This window comes from Lissotriton helveticus, chromosome 11, assembly GCF_964261635.1.
Source record: "Lissotriton helveticus chromosome 11, aLisHel1.1, whole genome shotgun sequence".
NCBI lineage: Eukaryota > Metazoa > Chordata > Amphibia > Caudata > Salamandridae > Lissotriton > Lissotriton helveticus.
Window position 1 is genome coordinate 450,170,365 of NC_136072.1, and position 18,086 is coordinate 450,188,450.

General features: G+C 46.8%; 1 protein-coding gene across 3 annotated transcripts in view; it reads right to left on the reverse strand.

Annotated features, from left to right (window-relative positions):
* Positions 1–18,086, reverse strand: part of LOC144791304 (diacylglycerol O-acyltransferase 2-like) — a 310,035-nt gene that overhangs the window by 175,800 nt on the left and 116,149 nt on the right. For all 3 annotated transcript variants that reach the window (XM_078665970.1, XM_078665972.1, XM_078665971.1), the window contains exon 3: positions 8,817–8,907. In XM_078665970.1, the coding sequence (XP_078522096.1) occupies positions 8,817–8,907 (91 nt within the window). The remainder of the gene's footprint in view (positions 1–8,816; positions 8,908–18,086) is intronic.

The following is an 18,086-nucleotide window of genomic DNA, read 5'->3' on the forward strand; positions in this document are numbered from 1 at the left end:
TGTGGTTCAGAGCAGTTCGACTATCTACTTGACCGACACAGCTCGCTACAGCTAGTGCCGAAGGAAGACAACCCTCCAGCTGACGCACTGATCGAGAAGCTGTCCTTTCTCTCGCTGAGAATCCAGCTCCAGTGTTTTCAAGCTCCCCTCGCGGGGTGTTGGAAAATCGAGTCCCGAGACAGAGATACCAGACCTCCTTCATTCTAAACTACGGTATGGAGCTGATTAGACTCTAAGAGACATCTTGGATAGATTCTTGGCAAAGAAACTAAAACTATGTTACACCACACTTACTTCTTCCCTAGTACTAAGACTTAGGTTAGGTACATTGGGATAGGCGTAATTTAGAAGCACCAGTTGAGTACTTTTAGCCTTCGTTACTTATGTATCTATTTATCTATGGTTTAGAAACCATACAATGCTTTTACAGTATTATTTTATAATACTCTTCTCGCTGTACGCATTATACTTTGCAGCCTGCATTACGATTGTAGCAGTTCACTTTACTTGCATAAGAAAGAAGACTGTTCAATAAATCCTTTTAATGAAAACGCCCATCTCTCTATTTTTTCTGCACCTCTGATGAAACGAAGCATGCACGATTGACTGTCGCATACCAAATGTCCTTCCAAAGGTACGTCATGAGCCAGACCCAGTAGGAATGTCCTGTAGCACGCGGGTACCACCAGCACACGGGCTGCCCCGGGCTCAGCAATCTTAGGCTCACTGTAAAGAAGACCATTTTCCGAATAAATCAAATGTGATCGGACCACCTGCTGCCTGGTCTGCAGCCTGCTGCCGTATACCAACCAGAATAGGGCATTCCATCTGTGCCTTGCAGAAATCCTCCCTGTAGGGACCCCCTTTCTGCTGCCGAAGGGTCAGTTCAGGCAGATCTCCAAGTTTGGCCACTTGTTCCCCTGTAGGTTCCAGGGCATCTCCCTCAGGTTCTGCCTCCTCCTGGACCGTGGGAACTTCGGGGGCTGGTTTCGCACGTCCCCTGCCCTTCCTCTTTCGGCAGGCACCTGGCCACTCTTTCAGGCTCCAGGTCCTCTTGATCACCCTTACTGGCTGCCATTGACCAAGTGGTCACACAGGCCCACTCAGGCAGTCCCAACATCTGTAAATAAGCCTGGCGCTCCACCTCCTCCCACGTTGAGCACTACAGGCCAAGCAGACAGTCAACAGGCATGGACAGACTTACAACGACTTTCAAGGAACTTGAGACCCCTCCCCACTCAAAGGGAACCTGAACCACCTTACACAGGTGCTCAGAGTTGTCTGCAGCAACTACAGGGTGAAGTACATTGCGGATGACCTGCTCTTCAGACACCCATTGACACCTGACAGATGTCACACTGGCTCTTGTGTCTCTCAGAGCCTCCAACCTCCCATTGATGGTCACCCACTGCAGGTACTTTTTAGTGTTATCTGGCAAGCTGGATTCCTAGGACCTTCTCTCTGTCTCCTAACGAGGCTAGGGTCATCACAGCTGGCTCCCCTCCCTCACTAGGAACCCACTCTTCCCCAGCACTACACTAACTAACCCTGGTGACGGTGCACCAGTGGGTGCTGGTGGTGCTTTGGGGCACCTGGGATCCTTCGCAATGTGTCCCTCCTGACCACATTGATAATACCTGCCGGGACCCTGGTTGTCTTGCCTTTCCTTAAGGGGCCATGGCTTCTTAGAACTGGGGGGCTGGGGACCCTTACCCTGGGAACTGTTTTGGGGCCCTTTAGAAAACTCCCTTTGGTTACCCTTGTCCCCCCCATTGTTCTGCTGGGGATCCTGCCCACCTTTGGCTGGGTTTCCCACAATCCCCTTGTGGACCCTGATGCTAGTCCAGAGGTCCACCTCCTTAGCAAGCTCCCTGGGATCAGAGAGCTTACTATCCAATAGATGCTGGTGCAGCTCTGGAACAAACACAGAAACTACTCAAGTGCTTCCAACCAATCAAGTTGTACACCCTCTGGTAATCGGCTACTTTGCTGCCCTTTATCCAACCATCTATTGCACGGTTACACATATTCACACATTCAACCCAAGTATGAGATTCAAACTTTTTAAAGGTCCTAAACCTTTCCCTGTACTGCTCAGGTATGAGCCCATACCTGAGGCATAAAGCCTCCTTCATCTTGGGATAGGTACCCACCTCCTCCAGGGGTGTCAGGGCATCTCTCCCCGTGGCCTCAAAGTGTTTGTACAGGCCCGCCCCCCCAATGCTTCTCAGGGACCTTATGCATATGCAATGCAACTTCATATGCTGCAAACCAAGCATACACATCTCCCCCTTCTGGAAATTCTGTACCACATCCTTGGGTATGTAAACCTTTTAGCCTTTCACAGGCTGTGCGCTGCCACCATTTGTACTGGACTCTACCTGCTTAGTTTTAATGTCCAGTTCCCTCATGCTTAACTCATGGGCCAAGATCAACCTTATCTCTTCTAAAGCAAGAGCATTCTTAAGCTCCTCTGCCTTTAGTCTCATGACCTCTAACTCATGATCTCTGGCCCTGCGCCTTTCCTCTATTTCTTATGGCACCCAATTTCTAGAAGAATGACTGCTGCCAGCCCTAGAGGCTGCTCTCCCACCAAGCAGATCTTGTGATCTGAAGCCATTCTCTGGGGTACGCCCATCCACTTCTGCATCATCTGTCTTCCCGGCTTATCTGGTTCCCACCAGGCCCCTAAGGCCTTCCGTAGCTCCTTTTTCCTAAAGTGGCTTTTTATGGGACAACCAAAGTTTTTGCAGAATTGCCTGAGTTGCTCTACTCTGTAACTGCTTAACAATTCAAAGTCAAACTCCAAATCTGCAACCTCACTTGCTGCTTTACTATTCCGAGACATGATGCTTGGATAAATCAAGGCTCAGAACAAAAATAGAACCAAAATAAAACACAGTATGTGGTTGTGTAGTGGTCTGCACTAAACTACTGATGTACACCAATCACTGTGGGTCAAGTACAAATACAAGTTCAAATCGCTGATCACCAATGTTAGAAATGGGGGTCTCTCATTAGCAGAGGTAGGTAACTTCGTCTAAATAGAGACCCTTGCTTCTAGTCAGGGTAAGGGGAATACACACTTTAGATAACCCCTGCTCAGCCCCTTGGTAGCTTGGCACGAGCAGACAGGCTTATCCCAAAGGCAATGTGTAAAGTATTTGTACTCAGAACACACAGTAATACAGTGATAACACCACGAATTGACACCACACCAGTTTAGAAAAATAAAGTATCTTTATCTAAGCTTAACAAGACCAAAACGACAAAATTCCAACATACAAGTAATAAGAAAAATGACTTTCAAAAGGTTTTAGCAACTGAGCCCATAGAAAACTATGGATTTGTGGTTTCTTGCAAAGTACCTGTTGTTGCGACAAAATTCACCAAGCTAAACAGCCGCAGCGATGGGAAGCTTTGAAAAACAAAGATATGCATCGATTCCTCAGACCTTCGTGGATACGATGCGACAGTTCCGCTGGGCACAGGGAAATGGTGTGTCAGGTCCAGTCTGTAGGGGGAAGCGATGCGTCGATTCTGAGACGACTTCAATCCGCGGGTGATGCGTCGGGGAAAACTTGCCACCAAGGGACGATCATGGAAATCCGGGATGCGTTGGTGAACTATGCGGTGGCGTCAAGCGGAGCTGCGGCAATTTCTTCAGCCCGCACGATGAACACCATCCACTCCGGATCCCCAACCGACCCCTGCCCCCACCACGTCTTCAACAAGGCCGACTCCATCATCGCACCCCAACTCCGGGACGTCATCAACTCATCCTTCAACACCGCCACCTTCCCGGAGAGCTGGAAGCATGCCGAGCTCAGCGCCTTACTGAAGAAACCAACAGCGGACCCCACCGACCTCAATAACTTCCGCCCCATCTCGCTCCTCCCTTTTCCTGCCAAAGTCATCGAGAAGACCGTCAACAGACAGCTTGCAGCCTTCCTCGAGACGAACGGATCCCTCAACCCCTCGCAGTCCGGTTTCCGAGCCAACCACAGCACCGAGACCGCCCTCATCGCAGCCACCGACGACATCCGAGCCCTGCTCGACAACGGGGAAACAGCGGCCCTCATCCTCCTGGACCTCTCTGCAGCGTTCGACACCGTCTGCCACCGCACCCTAGTGCAACGCCTCAGCAACATCGGTATCCAAGAAAAGGCACTGGAGTGGATCATCTCGTTCCTCGCCGGAAGAACACAAAGAGTCCGCCTCCCCCCGTTCCGATCCGAGGCCACCAAAGTCATCTGCGGCGTACCACAAGGATCATCGCTCAGCCCAACCCTCTTCAACGTCTACATGAGACCTCTTGCAGCCATCGCACGCCAACACAACCTCAACATCATCTCCTACGCCGACGACACCCAACTGATCCTCTCCCTCACCAGAGACCCCGCCACCGCCAGAATGAGCCTACACAAAGGGATGAAAGACGTCGCCGAGTGGATGAAGAACAGCCGCCTGAAACTGAACTCAGACAAGACGGAAGTCTTCATCCTGGGACCATCGCCCTCCGCCTGGGACGACTCCTGGTGGCCTCCCGCCCTGGGCACCGCTCCCAAGCCAACAGACCACGCACGCAACCTGGGCTTCATCCTGGACTCTTCCCTCTCGATGACCAGACAAGTCAAAGCCGTCTCCTCATCGTGCTTCAACACCCTGCGTATGCTCCGAAAAATCTTCCGCTGGATCCCGACCGAAACCAGGAAGACGGTCACCCAGGCACTCGTCACCAGCCGTCTGGACTACGGGAACACCCTCTACGCGGGAACCACAGCCAAACTACAGAAAAGACTCCAGCGCATACAGAACGCCTCCGCCCGACTCATCTTGGACATCCCCCGACGCAGCCACATCTTCGGCCACCTGAGGGACCTGCACTGGCTCCCTGTCAGCAAAAGGATCACGTTCAGGCTCCTTACCCACGCACACAAGTCTCTCCACGACCTGGGCCCCAAGTACCTCAACGACCGCCTGACCTTCTACACACCCACCCGCCAGCTACGTTCTACAAGCCTCGTCCTCGCCGCCGTACCACGCATCCGAAGAGCCACCGCCGAAGGAAGATCCTTCTCCTACCTGGCAGCCAAGACATGGAACTCCCTCCCCATCCACCTCCGGCTGACACAGGACCATCTTGTCTTCAGGAAACAACTCAAGACCTGGCTGTTCGAGCAGGAGCGGTCCCTCCCCCAAGCGCCTTGAGACCCTTCCGGGTGAGTAGCGCGCGATACCAATGCTATGATTGATTGATTGATTGATTCAGCTGCGATCCCTTGATGTGTCGATTCTTGCAGCGGCGACAGGAGCGGCATCAGATTCAGCAGCAGCACAGCAATGCGTGGAGATTCCTCTCGCACCACGGCATTGCGTCGGGAAACTGTCGCAAGAAGAGTGATGCGTCGATTTTCTTGTTGTTGTGTTGCTTTCCAGCTCCCAGCAGCAGAAATAACCTCCAGAAGCCCCGCACAGTCACAGGCACTCATGGCAGGTCAGCACTGTCAGCTAGGAATATCTGGGGAGCTGGGGTGAAGTCTTTGTGTTCCTAAAACTTCAAAACAGGAGGCAAGTTCTACTCAAGCCCTTGGAGACTTTCCTCAAGCAGGGGACACAGCACACAGCAAAGTCCTTCTCCTTTCCTTGGCAGAAACAGCAACTACAGGCCAACCACAGATACACAGCAAGGGCAGTACTTCTCCTCAGTTTCTCCAGCTCTTCTCCTTGGCAAAGGTTCTTCTTGATTCCAGAAGTAGTGTAAAGTCTGGGGTTTTGGGTCTGATACTTTTACTCCAAATTGTCTTTGTTCTCTTTGTGCAAGGGCTCTGAGTCCAGTTCAAACCAGTTCTGGGGGCACTCTGCCAGTGCACAACAACATCCTTTGTTAGTATGGGCTTTGGTCCCAGACACACCACGGGGGCGGAGCCAGCATTGTGGAAGGCAGGCACAGCCCTATTCAGGTACAGGTGCTATCACCACTCCAAATGTTGATCAGGCCTATTCAACCTAATGCAGACTCAGCAAGACTCCTGGAGCCACTGCACTTGCCCAGCCCCTGTCACTTCAAAAGCCAGACAGTCAATCCACAAACAGGCAGAGGCACACAGGACGAAAAGTGGTATTTTCAAACTCAGAATGTAAAAATCACCTTTTCTAAAAGATGCATCTTTAGATTCTAAGTTCAGGCATACTAAACTTTATTTTCCTATCTGGTCCCAATGGTAAGTTATATTGATAAGATGTTATAAATTAACTCCCATGCTCTCCTATGGGGACAGATAGCTTTACACAATTGTGAAAAACGAAATTGGCAGTATTTCACTACCAGGACATGCCACACACATCAGGACATGTTCTACCTTTCACATACACCGCACCCTGCCCACAGGGGTAACTAGGGCCTACCTTAGGAGGGGGGGGGATAACATGTAAGAAACTGGAAGGTTAGGGCCTGGCAAGTGGGTGCACTTGCCAAGTCGACATGGCAGTTAACAACTGCGTACAGACACCGCAGTGGCAAGTCTGAGTTACCGTTTCAGGACTGCTCATGTGGGTGGCACAATCAGTGCTGCAGGCCCACTAGTAGTATTTGATTTACCAGCCCTGGCACACTCAGTGCACTCTACTTCGGACTGACTAGTAAATCAAATATGGCAATCAGGGAGAACCAATTATAATAATAATTTAGACAGGGAGCACTTGCACTTTGACACTGATCAGCAGTAGCAAATTGCCCAAGGCATCTAAGCCAGCAAAAACAAAATCCAGCACAGCATTAAAAATACAGGAGGTAGAGACAAAAAAGTCAGGGGAAACCATGCCAAGGATGCCAAGTCTAACTCTATTACGCCCTGGGAATGGACTTCCTGGGACACAGAGTGTGAGCCGGTCCCAGGGGATGGAGGACCCAGGGCCATTTAAGGCTCAGGGAAGGTGGTTATGTAGCCCCTCTATCTTTTTCAAAAAGTGATTGCCCTGGCAGACGGGGTCCCCAAGGCCTTTTAAAGGGGGTCACTGACTCCTTAAAAATATATTGGGCCCAGGGGTATGGGGTACCTGGTGCTGAATACAGCTCTGGAAGGGGGGCTGTGTGACCCCTCCCCATATTTATTAAAGTGGGCCCTGGAGATGGGGTCCTTGGGGCCAAAAATGCCCCCCACCCCCTAGGAGGGGGGTTATGCCATCCAACCATTAATTAAACAAGGCAGCCCCAGGCCGTCATTTTTTATTTTTTTTGCCCTGACCCCTCGGTACTCCCATGGCTCGTTGCCAAAATATCTAATTGTTTTTACATTTTGGCTTCAGGAGGGGTCCTTCTGTATCTCCCCCATGGGGCCTAAGGGGAAAGGTTTACCTACCCTGCCCCCTTATATGTTTTATTTTTTTTAAGTTCAGTATAGGGGACTAAGTACCTGAGTGCTGTAATTGCGGTCAACAACCTTTTATTCAAGTTGCTGGCAATCAATCAGAAAGCTCGCTCCTGCAGGAGACTGACTCCCAAGGGAGCGAGATCACCAAAGGGAAACAACCTCCCTGGGCTAATCAGAACACCCGTTTTTTTAAAATTGGATTTGAGGGACTCTCGCGAGAGTCCCTCATAGCCAACCCTCCAAATATATAAATGTTTTTGAACCTTAAATTCTCAAAAACTACTGAACTGATTTACATCGAATCACAAAAAGCACAATTTATAGACTACGATCTAGCTTCCTGCCAAATTTTGTGTAATTCTGTTACGCAGTTTTTGCGGTAGCGCTTCATAAAGAAGTATGGAAAGTACATGGGGATTTTGTGTTTTGGGGGCCCCATTTTTCCCGGCCCCGGCTTGACAAATCACCTCGAAACTTTTAAGTGCACAAACTAGTCAAAAAGTAGCCCTTTTTTGGAAATTTTCATGGAGATTTGTCAAACAGAGCCAAAGTTATTAGCAACACAAAAAAAGCGTTCCCTATTGAACTGCTGTCCTAACTAACTACCTACCCAGTGGAGACCATCACTGGGAAATACATGTATATCATTGGGTAATACATAAGTAACAAGACACTTGGAAGATTTGAACACATTTTTTTTTTTAATACAAGTCCGGGAAAAAAAGAAAATTGCCCAGCGCTACTTGCCCTCTAGGGATTGTATATTTTCAACAACAAAAGATTCCAAAACTGAGTGGAGAAGACAAGATATATTTAACCATAAACTGTATCACTGACAACAAAATTTATTATAGAATGATAGGTCATCATAATTCATCAAAAGAATCAGACATCAAACATTTGACAATATCATAAACGTTTTCCAAATTTGTGATTTTTACAACATATAGATCTCTATGACATCCACACAGAAAAATCCCATCTGGTTATAGACTTCCAGTCTTCTGAGCCAACTTGTGCTGAGGGAGTTCGCCTATTGTGTGCATAAATCAAATTTCTTCTGCAGTATTCTTCAATATCTAACAATGATTCATCTTAAATAAGGATTTGTTCCAAATTCATTAAATTAGACGTGTTTGGCTAGCGCTGCTCTGAGAATCAGCCTTTCCGCTTGATCTTCACAGACAGAGGTCATAAGCCTGCTTTTCTGACCTGTGCAAGCCAAGGACATGTCTGATTAAATGGATCTGGAACGAATTCAAAGGTTTCCATAGAGGAACTTTGATTGTAAAATAACAGTCACTAAACTAAAGGAACAAGACAATCAATGTGCAGCAAAAAAAAGTGCCCAAAAATAAAAAGGAATATATGTTAGAGATATTTATAGAGATATTGATTGATGTCTGATAATAAAATAAGTCAATTGGACAGTAGATCACTTACCTAAAAAAAGAAATGTAAGAGCCCAATGCAGCGCGCTCAGCAGCTTCAGCTGCTCGGTCCACATGCCCCATTCTTCCTCTACTTTGGATCCCTGTTTTTAGAAAAAAGAATGTACAAATTAATTTTAAAAAGGAAAGTATGACACGCTATGCAGTACCCACCGTGCCACTGTGGCCTCAACAGTAGGACAGTGGACAATTATTGACCACATTTGAATGGAAATAATATCTGTTATCCCTTCGCAGCCATGAGCACCTCGAAACTGCCTTGATGCTGGATGCTTATTTATCTCTGGGTGCTAAATCCTGAATTGTACCACAAAGGGGTCATTTTTACATTTAGGAGACGCAGCGTTGCCCTAAGATTTAAAATTCAAGTGCACAATGATGCAGTCAAATACATGAAACCCGCCCCCGGACGGAGCTATCGACATCAAGGAACTATTTTATCGTTTTTGGTCTTGTCTTAAGTATATACAAATATTGGATATTTTTCTAAACAGGTGTGGTATCCTTTTGTAGTGCTTACACTGTATTACTGTTGGTTATGTGCAAATGCTTTACACACTGCCTCTAACATAAGCCTGACTGCTCGTGCCAAGCTACCAAGGGGTGAGAAGGGGTTATTTTAGGAGTGTAACTCCCTTATCCTGACTAGGAAGAAGTGTCCTATTTGGACAAAGGTGCAAACCCTTGCCTACTAGAGACCCCCATTTCTAACACCCACTCAGATAAAATGTCAGTAATTTACCAGCTTCCTTGTAGAAAAATGTGCTAAATCACATTGTGAATATGCCACACATATGCTTGAACAAATCCACCCCTAAATGGGAAGAATTAAACCACCCTTCCCTCGTTGTCCAACAACAACCGGCACCAGCTCTAAAACCCTCTAGGTTAAAAGCAGACCCAATATCAGCACATAGGATTGTCTTCCAAGGGCTAGGTCCCTAATAATTCAAAGTCCTTGACTTATCTTTACAAAAAAAGCTCCTATATGGTCCAAAGACTGGACATGTTACACCCATTCTCAGTAGACCTCTTACTCCCTACCACCAAAAACAGGCATCTCTTTCCTGGCAAAAACAATCAGAAGCTGTACAGCCAAGCACGTCTCCAAATTTGTAGAGGAAAAAAACTAGTGGGAAATTACCAGTTGGGCGTTAGACCTTGCACAGACATTACTAGCCCACAAAGTGTAGGTGAGATACTACACAGCTTAGACAAAACAAAACCTCTTTATTCATTCTCTTGGACCTCTGGGCAGCGTCTGATTACATCGCGCTATATAAAACTCCGTTAAATAAATAAAATAAATTGTTCGTGAGCTACTCATCGTCATCTTAAGTCAGCTCACAAGGGTTGACGTCAAAGACGTAACTAAGCTGGTTCTAAACATTTGGTCTTCCACAAGGGATACTCCTCTCCTCTTTCCCTTAAAGGCAATTAGTTTGTACCCTGAACAAAAGCTAAACAAGAGGGGATGACATTCTACTAAAGCAGAACCCACAAACTACTGAGATCCGACTGAAGGCACTTCCTTGTTTCTGGTTCCCTACAGGAAAGAAGGTCTCCCATGAAAGTCAATGGAATATCCCCAGCACTGGTCTCAAACACCAAAACTCTGCGATGTTATAGAATGCTACTTAATTCTAGACCTTCAAAATAAAGTGAACAGTTGCAATACTAGCTGTGTCTACTGAGAATCAGAGAATAATTCATGCCTAATGCCAGCCTCCACTTCACAATGCAAGGCTTATCCCTATTCAGAATATACTACTCAAAGTACTTGGCCGACAGTCTGATAGGTCTTCATAAATGCAGAATGCTCAGAGATGCTTGGGCATGCAGAATTATATCAGGGACTCCCTTCATTCACCATTTCACCCAATCAGAATCTTGTTGGTCTGGCTCGAGGTACAGACAATCTTCAAGAAGTTGTGCCTCACCTACAGAGGAGCCCACCACAACACACCTTTATACCTTGTTGCCAAACGATGCATCTCAGGTTGCTTTCGAGATACACAATACTAAAGTGCCGCTCGCAAGCAGTGTGCTTGTGTGGATTTTGTGCTGCCATTCGTGAGGGGCTCACCAGGACTGTGAGGACCAGCAGCCCAGATCCAGCCACAGCTGCGGCCTCTTCCCGGTCGGACACGCCCCCCTGCCTCCTGCTCTTCACTGCTCGCGGCCCCCGCTTTGCGGGAGCTGCTCGCAAGCAGTGTGCTTGTGTGGATTTTGTGCTGCCATTCGTGAGGGGCTCACCGGGACTGCCAGAACCAGCAGCCCGGATCCAGCCACAGCTGCGGCCTCTTCCCGGCCGGACACGCCCCCTGCCTCCTGCTCTTCACTGCTTCGCGGGAGCCGCTCGCAAGCAGTGTGCTTGTGTGGATTTTGTGCTGCCATTCATGAGGGGCTCACCAGGACTGCGAGGACCAGCAGCCCAGATCCAGCCACAGCTGCGGCCTCTTCCCGGCCAGACACGCCCCCTGCCTCCTGCTCTTCACTGCTCGCCGGCCCCCGCTTCGCGGGAGCCGCTCGCAAGCAGTTTGCTTGTATGGATTTTGTGCTGCCATTCCTGAGGGGCTCACCGGGACTGCGAGGACCAGCAGCCCGGATCCAGCCACAGCTGCGGCCTCTTCCCGGCCGAACACGCCCACCTACTTCTGCCCACTTAGCAGTTGATTGCTCCCGCGTCGCGGGACGCGCGCGGGCGTGCGCCGGACGAAGCCCGGCCCAAGGGCGGGCCCGTTTAAGCCCGTTAGAGACCGGACCGGGCCACCTCTCTAACTTTATTGGTTACATAATATATGAGTTTGATGTACTGTGTATTGTTTGTAACTATTTAGTGACTTATTCCGCCCCCCAAAAGATCCATCCTTTGAGTTCACTGGGTGTTTTATCATTTACCATGTCTACACGGGGAAGTCGGAGTAAAACAGCGGCAGTTGGGGGTCAGTTAATAGGTCCCATAGACAGCTTTATTACAAGGGCAAATTAATTCATAGACCAGGAAATCTCGTTGATGGAAAGTAGAGTGTCTCAAGACTTAGCGTTAGCAAAGAGATCCTCCTTGGGCCACTTGGCTTCTGCTAGAACTCCCGAGAAAAGTGATGGGAAAGAGCGGACAGAAATACATGCTGATAGGCATAGCCTTCCTAATGTGGTTGATTTATCAGCTTCTCAACTATCTTCAAACTATTTAACAGAGTCCGATTTGGAAAAGACCCCCGTCTTGGAATTAATTCCCACCCCAGAGGTCATAAGAAGGCAGAGGGGGAGGAGGGAGGGCGCGGTATGGAAAAAAAAGGGAGAATACCAAGTTAATAAAGGTTAATGCCCCTCCAGAGGTAGCAAATAAGCAGAGTGCAAATACGAAGAAAGCCCCTCTGGGAGGCCAGAATAAGCGACGTGCAGAATCGGTAAACAACCCTAGGAAAGACATTCTGGATAAAAGAGATCTGGCATTCACGAGTAATGAGCCAGGGGATCTAAATAACATCGAAAAACTGGGAGAGATTCTTAAATCATACTTTCTCCCGCTAGAAGCCAGACTCCTTTCTATCGAAAATAAAGTGGTCGAAATGAGCACTCTTATTAAGAATCAAGCTCAGGATGGTAGCGTCAAGACTGTGGGAACTACAGCCCCAGTAACAAGCCCGAACTTGTCCAAGGTAAAAAAACACCTATTGTAGGAGCAAACACAAAGTCAAAAAACCTCATATTAACGCAGAGATCTAGTGCTGCAAAACCAAAAGAACCCACAGTCCAGACAAGCCAGGAGAATGTTAGTGTTAGGGCTCCTGCCCCGAGTTGGAATGAAACAAGGAGAAACAGAGACGAAGTTGAAAGACTGGCTGTCCACCTCCCTCCTGAGGCTAGTCCCTTTGTGGTGGTGATGACTGGTGTCCCGGAGTTGTCAGGAACCACAAAGGAACACAGCGGGTCCCTAAAAACAAAGTCCAACACTGGCTTAATATTAACCGACCGTTACCATCGTACCAGTCCAGTAAAATCCTGATGACACGCAGGGCTCCATGGGTGGGTCATGGTAAGAAATCAACACAGGGCGATTGTGTTTTGATTAATTTCGACGATCCAAGAACCGTGGAACATATTTGTTCCTGGCCTACCACAAACAAGAACGTAGGCATTGAAACTAGGCCTCTCTCCTTTTTCTATCCCCCAAGGAATTGTCTTCCCCAAGTCCATGAAGGGAACTGGCACGGTGCAGGCCAGCGAAGTCAGATCGGATTTTGTGAGACACAGAGAGGTAATGTGATCGGAAATCCTACCTGGGATCCATCTTACACAGACGGCTGGAGAGGAATTCCGATCACAAATAGATTTAATTGCCTGGAAATGGTCGATTGACCATCACCGACAAAGAGCACCCTGGACAGCCGCAAAGTGATACCTGATTCTGCTCCACCTGTGGCCACCCGGACAGTGAGTGATCCTCCACTTACAAAGATCAAATTTGTTTTTTGGAATGTGGCAGGCCTCCGCTCTAAGGTGGAGGACTGTAGGGCCCTAAGTCTTTTGGAGAACTACAATATTATCTGTCTCCAGGAGACTTGGGCCACAACTGAACTCCACCTAAATGGATATAAAACATATTTTGTTGCAGCTAGTGCGGGTCCTATGGGAAGGCCTAAGGGTGGTCTAACTATTTTCATTGGGACTACTCTGCGAGGGTTAGAAATATCTGTTCTCTTTTTTGACACAAATTATCAGCTCCTCAGGCTCTCCTTTAATAAGAAAGACATCATCCTCCTACTGAATTTCTATAATAATCTTTCGGAGGAGGAGGTGGTGAGGGTCTTACGTGACCTGTGCGATAAGCTTTTACAACTTACGCTGGACCTTGGCGCTAGAGCTAACGTTAGCATTATCTGGGGGGGATTTTAATCTCCATCCGTGTCCACGTAATGATAGTAACATCTGTGGCCTAGTGGATGAAGATGATGTCCCTATTCCCCATTACATTCATTCTAACATGGGGCAGTGCTTAAACAAACTTTTGTCAGTCTTGGGTCTTACGATAGCGAACAAAGTTGATCCAAATTCATTTCAGTTTGATCCAACTTATTTGGGGCGGGGACACGAAACAACGGTTGACTATGTCCTAATATCAACTGTCTTGGATAACCGAGTCGGGGGCTTTAACACGATAGTTAACACTCTAAGCGATCACTCTGCCCTCAGCCTAGACCTGGTCGTTTCATATCCTCACCCTTCTGTAAAGGCAATTGCAGGTGTATTAAGACAGAACACATTGCATATAAACAAGACCAACGGTTACTCCCTAAGATGGGAGAAGGTTGTCCCCGGGGACATGACTAAAAAGGTCATAGAAGCAGCATATTTCTCATTTGTTAAATGCTTAGACCTGACAGCCACAGATGAGGAGGTTCTAAGCAACTTTGCAGTAATCCTACAAAAAATTAAAGAACTACTTACAATTAAGACTCAAAGTAACCGACACACGAAACCAGGATGGTTTAACCATAGTTGTACTGCGGCCTGTAAAAGGCTAAAGGCTGCGCTTAATAAACCTATTAGAGATCAACCTGAAATAAGTAGGCTTAGAAAGGAATACAAGATCGAATGCTCAAAGAGGAAGGTAGAGCTAAAGCAAGAACTGTGGGAGCAACTCCACAGTAGCTCCATGGAAAAAAATAGCGAGGCGTTCTGGAAGATGGTCAAATCTCCGTTCCTAGTAAAGGATAGTACCCTTCCAAGTATTGAAGTAGCCATAGAGGAATCAGCTTGGGTGGCTCACTTCTCAAAAATATTTCAGATAAATAGCACCGCATCAGAAAACTCGGTAGAGCCTAACCCTAGCTCAGGCAGGGTCATTTATCCTATCTTGCTAGATTTCGAGATTCTTGAGGTACTTCAGGCTCTAAACGCCAGTAAAGATGGGAAAGCCCCGGGACCCGACGGGGTTCCTGTAGATATATTTAAGCATAACATGGACCTGTGGGCACGGTGCTGACCAGGGTGTTTGGGGCTGTAGCAGTGAAGGGCCTGCCGGATTCTTGGTCCAAGTCCATCATGGTGCCAATATTTAAAAAAGGAGACCGGAAGGATGTATCTTGCTACCGACCAATATCCCTATTGGACTCTTTGGGCAAGGTGGTGGGAAGGATAGTACTCGAGCGCTTGCAGCAATGGGTGAATGATGGTGGTGTTCTTTCCGATCTTCAATTCGGGTTTCGGGAGCGTCTAGGGACCACCGAACAGGCCTTAAATGTATCAATGATTATGGGGAAATATGTTTGTGCAAAAAAGGATAAGCTGTACATGATATACATTGATTTGTCTGCGGCTTTCGATTGCGTGTGTCATGCAAAGCTTTGGGCTGTCCTTTCCCAAATGGGGGTCGACGCCTCATTGATAGATTTTTTAAGGGAGCTATATTCAAAGGCCTCTGCTAGGGTGCGATTTGGTGTGAGGGGTGAATTGTCGGCGTCAATTGGAGTGGAGAGTGGTGTGAGGCAGGGGTGTGTCCTGGCCCCCTTTCTGTTCTCGCTGTACACCAATGGATTGGAGGCGGCGATGCTGGTGGGAGGTCAGGACTTACCCCGAGTGAAAGAGCGGCCAATACCCGCTCTGCTCTACTCGGATGATGCAGTCATCCTTGCGCGCACTCCACGTGAACTACAGAGGGCCTTGAATAGATATGTGCATTTTATGGGGAGCTTAGACCTGCACATAAATATAAAAAAGACCTTTGTAATGGTGACAGGATCAGGGAAAAAATGTCCTAAAGACATTATTCTCAAAAATCAAAAACTTGAAACTACGGCACAGTACCCCTACTTGGGAATTTTAATTGATGCAATAATGAATTTGAAAGCTGCAGTTGAGACAAGAAAACATCTCTTCATGAGAGCCATTGTAGCTTTAATTCATTTTTCCCAGAAGTTGGGCAAAAGGCCCCCAGCAGAACTCCTGAGAATTTATAGTGCAAAATGTCAGGCAATAGCATTGTATGGGGCGGGAGTTTGGGCCCATGTTAATATTAGCTCCCTACAAGTGGCAGAGAAAATATTCTTACGTTTTTTGTTAGCGGCACCCAAATGTGTTTCTTCCTTTGTATGCCATACCGAGCTGGGAATTCATTATCTAGAAGATGTGGCAAAAATCCAGCCACTCTTGTTATGGCGACGTATTTGGTCGTCGGAAAAAAATATTTTAACAAGGCAGATTTTTTTGGACTGCATGTCCTTAGATTATGCTATGAAAATTAGTTGGCTTTCCTATGTTAAAAAGTTTATGACCGACATAGGGCTAAGGAAATACTATACCGCCCCAGAAACAAGCAGTGAACTCCCGAAGAAGGACTTGAAAGCAAGGGCATTAGCACACCTGGAAGAAATCCGCCTCGTTAAAGAAGCGAATAAAGTCTCGGTGCAACACATATTGGCGGTACAGATTTCTCCGTCAATTCAACCCTACCTGCTACACGATCTTAAAGTTTTTGAACGTCTTCTTTTGACGAGGTTCAGGCTAAACATATTCCATTGTTTAGTTGCCTTTCCCGTAAAAAACTGTTGGGACAAAAACTTCCCCTTTGTCCTCGTGATGATATGTCAGAGCAGACAACGATTCATACAGTACTGTTCTGTAAATTTTATCATGATCATCGCAAGCTGTGGCTGTTACCACTCTTAAAAACGTGGGGTATCAGACAATGTCGCCCAGCAATGTTGCGTCTGCAGTTCTTAGACTCAGAATATATTTGCTATCATGCGGCTAATTTCCTGAAATGCATTTTCAAACACAGAACAAACCTGTGATAAGTGGAACTGTTCTTAAAATTATTGATTGTTAGCATCACCTGTATAGAATCCATTACTGGCCCTTTTGGAAATCTGTCAACTATGAATTTGTACTGACATATGATTCTTATGATGTATAAAATTGTGTTTTATGTCTGTCACTTTTATGGTTTTTAAAATTTTTTAAAAACCGAATAAAGAAAGAATATATATATAAAGTGCTACATATCAGAAGTAGTCTAAGATTGGATTTTGGCTCATTCTGGCAGGGTGATGTAAGATAGGCCAGCTCAGAAGGGCCAAAGTGTGGGTTGCTTTTTGGTCCTGTCATAGCCCACGCGACCAAAACACTGGCCCACACAAGTTGGCATATCTGGCTGTGCCAGGCTGGCAGACTCCCTGTAAGGCCGGTCCAACACTGATTGAAACTTCAGAAGCCCTAAAACACAAAGTTATGGTAAATGCACATCGGATATGGAATTCTCACCCGCCCTCCATGCGGTAGGTATGGAAAGTGGCTGTCCAATGTGAGTAGGGGGCATATGTATCAACATCCGTGTTTGCAATTCTCAAATAGCGATTTTTGTGGGAATCGCTATTTGGGAATTGCAAAACGGGATGTATTAAAAAAATCGCAAACATTTAGCGATTTCTTAGTATTCCTTAATTGCGATGAGCAAATTCGGAAATCGCAATTAAGGAATACCTTCCTATTCATTCCTATGGGCCAGGAGGCCCATAGGAATGAATAGGAAATAATTCACAATTTGCGGTTTGCAATTTGAGAATTGCAAATTGAGAATAATTTCAAGGGGGCAAGGGTGTCATAAGGATACCCTGATGCACCCCTTAAATGAGCATGTGTATGCGCACATACATGCCCTAAAGGCATGTGTGTGCGCCACATGGCACATTGAAACATGCTAAAAAGTGCATTATTGACAGAAATTGCAAATTACCACCAACTTGAAATTGGTGGTAATTTGCGATTTCTTAAGAAGAAATCGCACAACTTGGGTGATTGATACATAGCATTTAAGGAATCGCAATTTGCGATTCCTTAAATGCTTATGCAAAATTAAGGAATCTCAAATTTTGCGATTCCTTAATTTTGCGATGCGATTTTCCTTATACATCGCGTTTTGTGAATTTTTAGTCGAAAACGCTGCTCTTTTGCGAATCGCAGCGTTTGCGACTAAAAATCCGTTTCATACATATGCCCCTAGGTGTTTTATGCTGGTGAATGTTTTCGCAAATGGAGATGCTGGCAAAAAAATCCAAAATGCAGTAGTCTGGGTACAATTCCCTACTAATCATGTTGGGTTGGGTGCAATAAACAAGAGAGGATGTGAAATCCTCTTCATCTTAAAGAAATGTTGTCTTCTGACCAAATGACTTGACACTCTTCAGTCCTACAGACTACTTTGGTGTTGTTAACTCTCTAGATGCCGATCTGAGAGCCAAACACCGGCTTTGGGAGG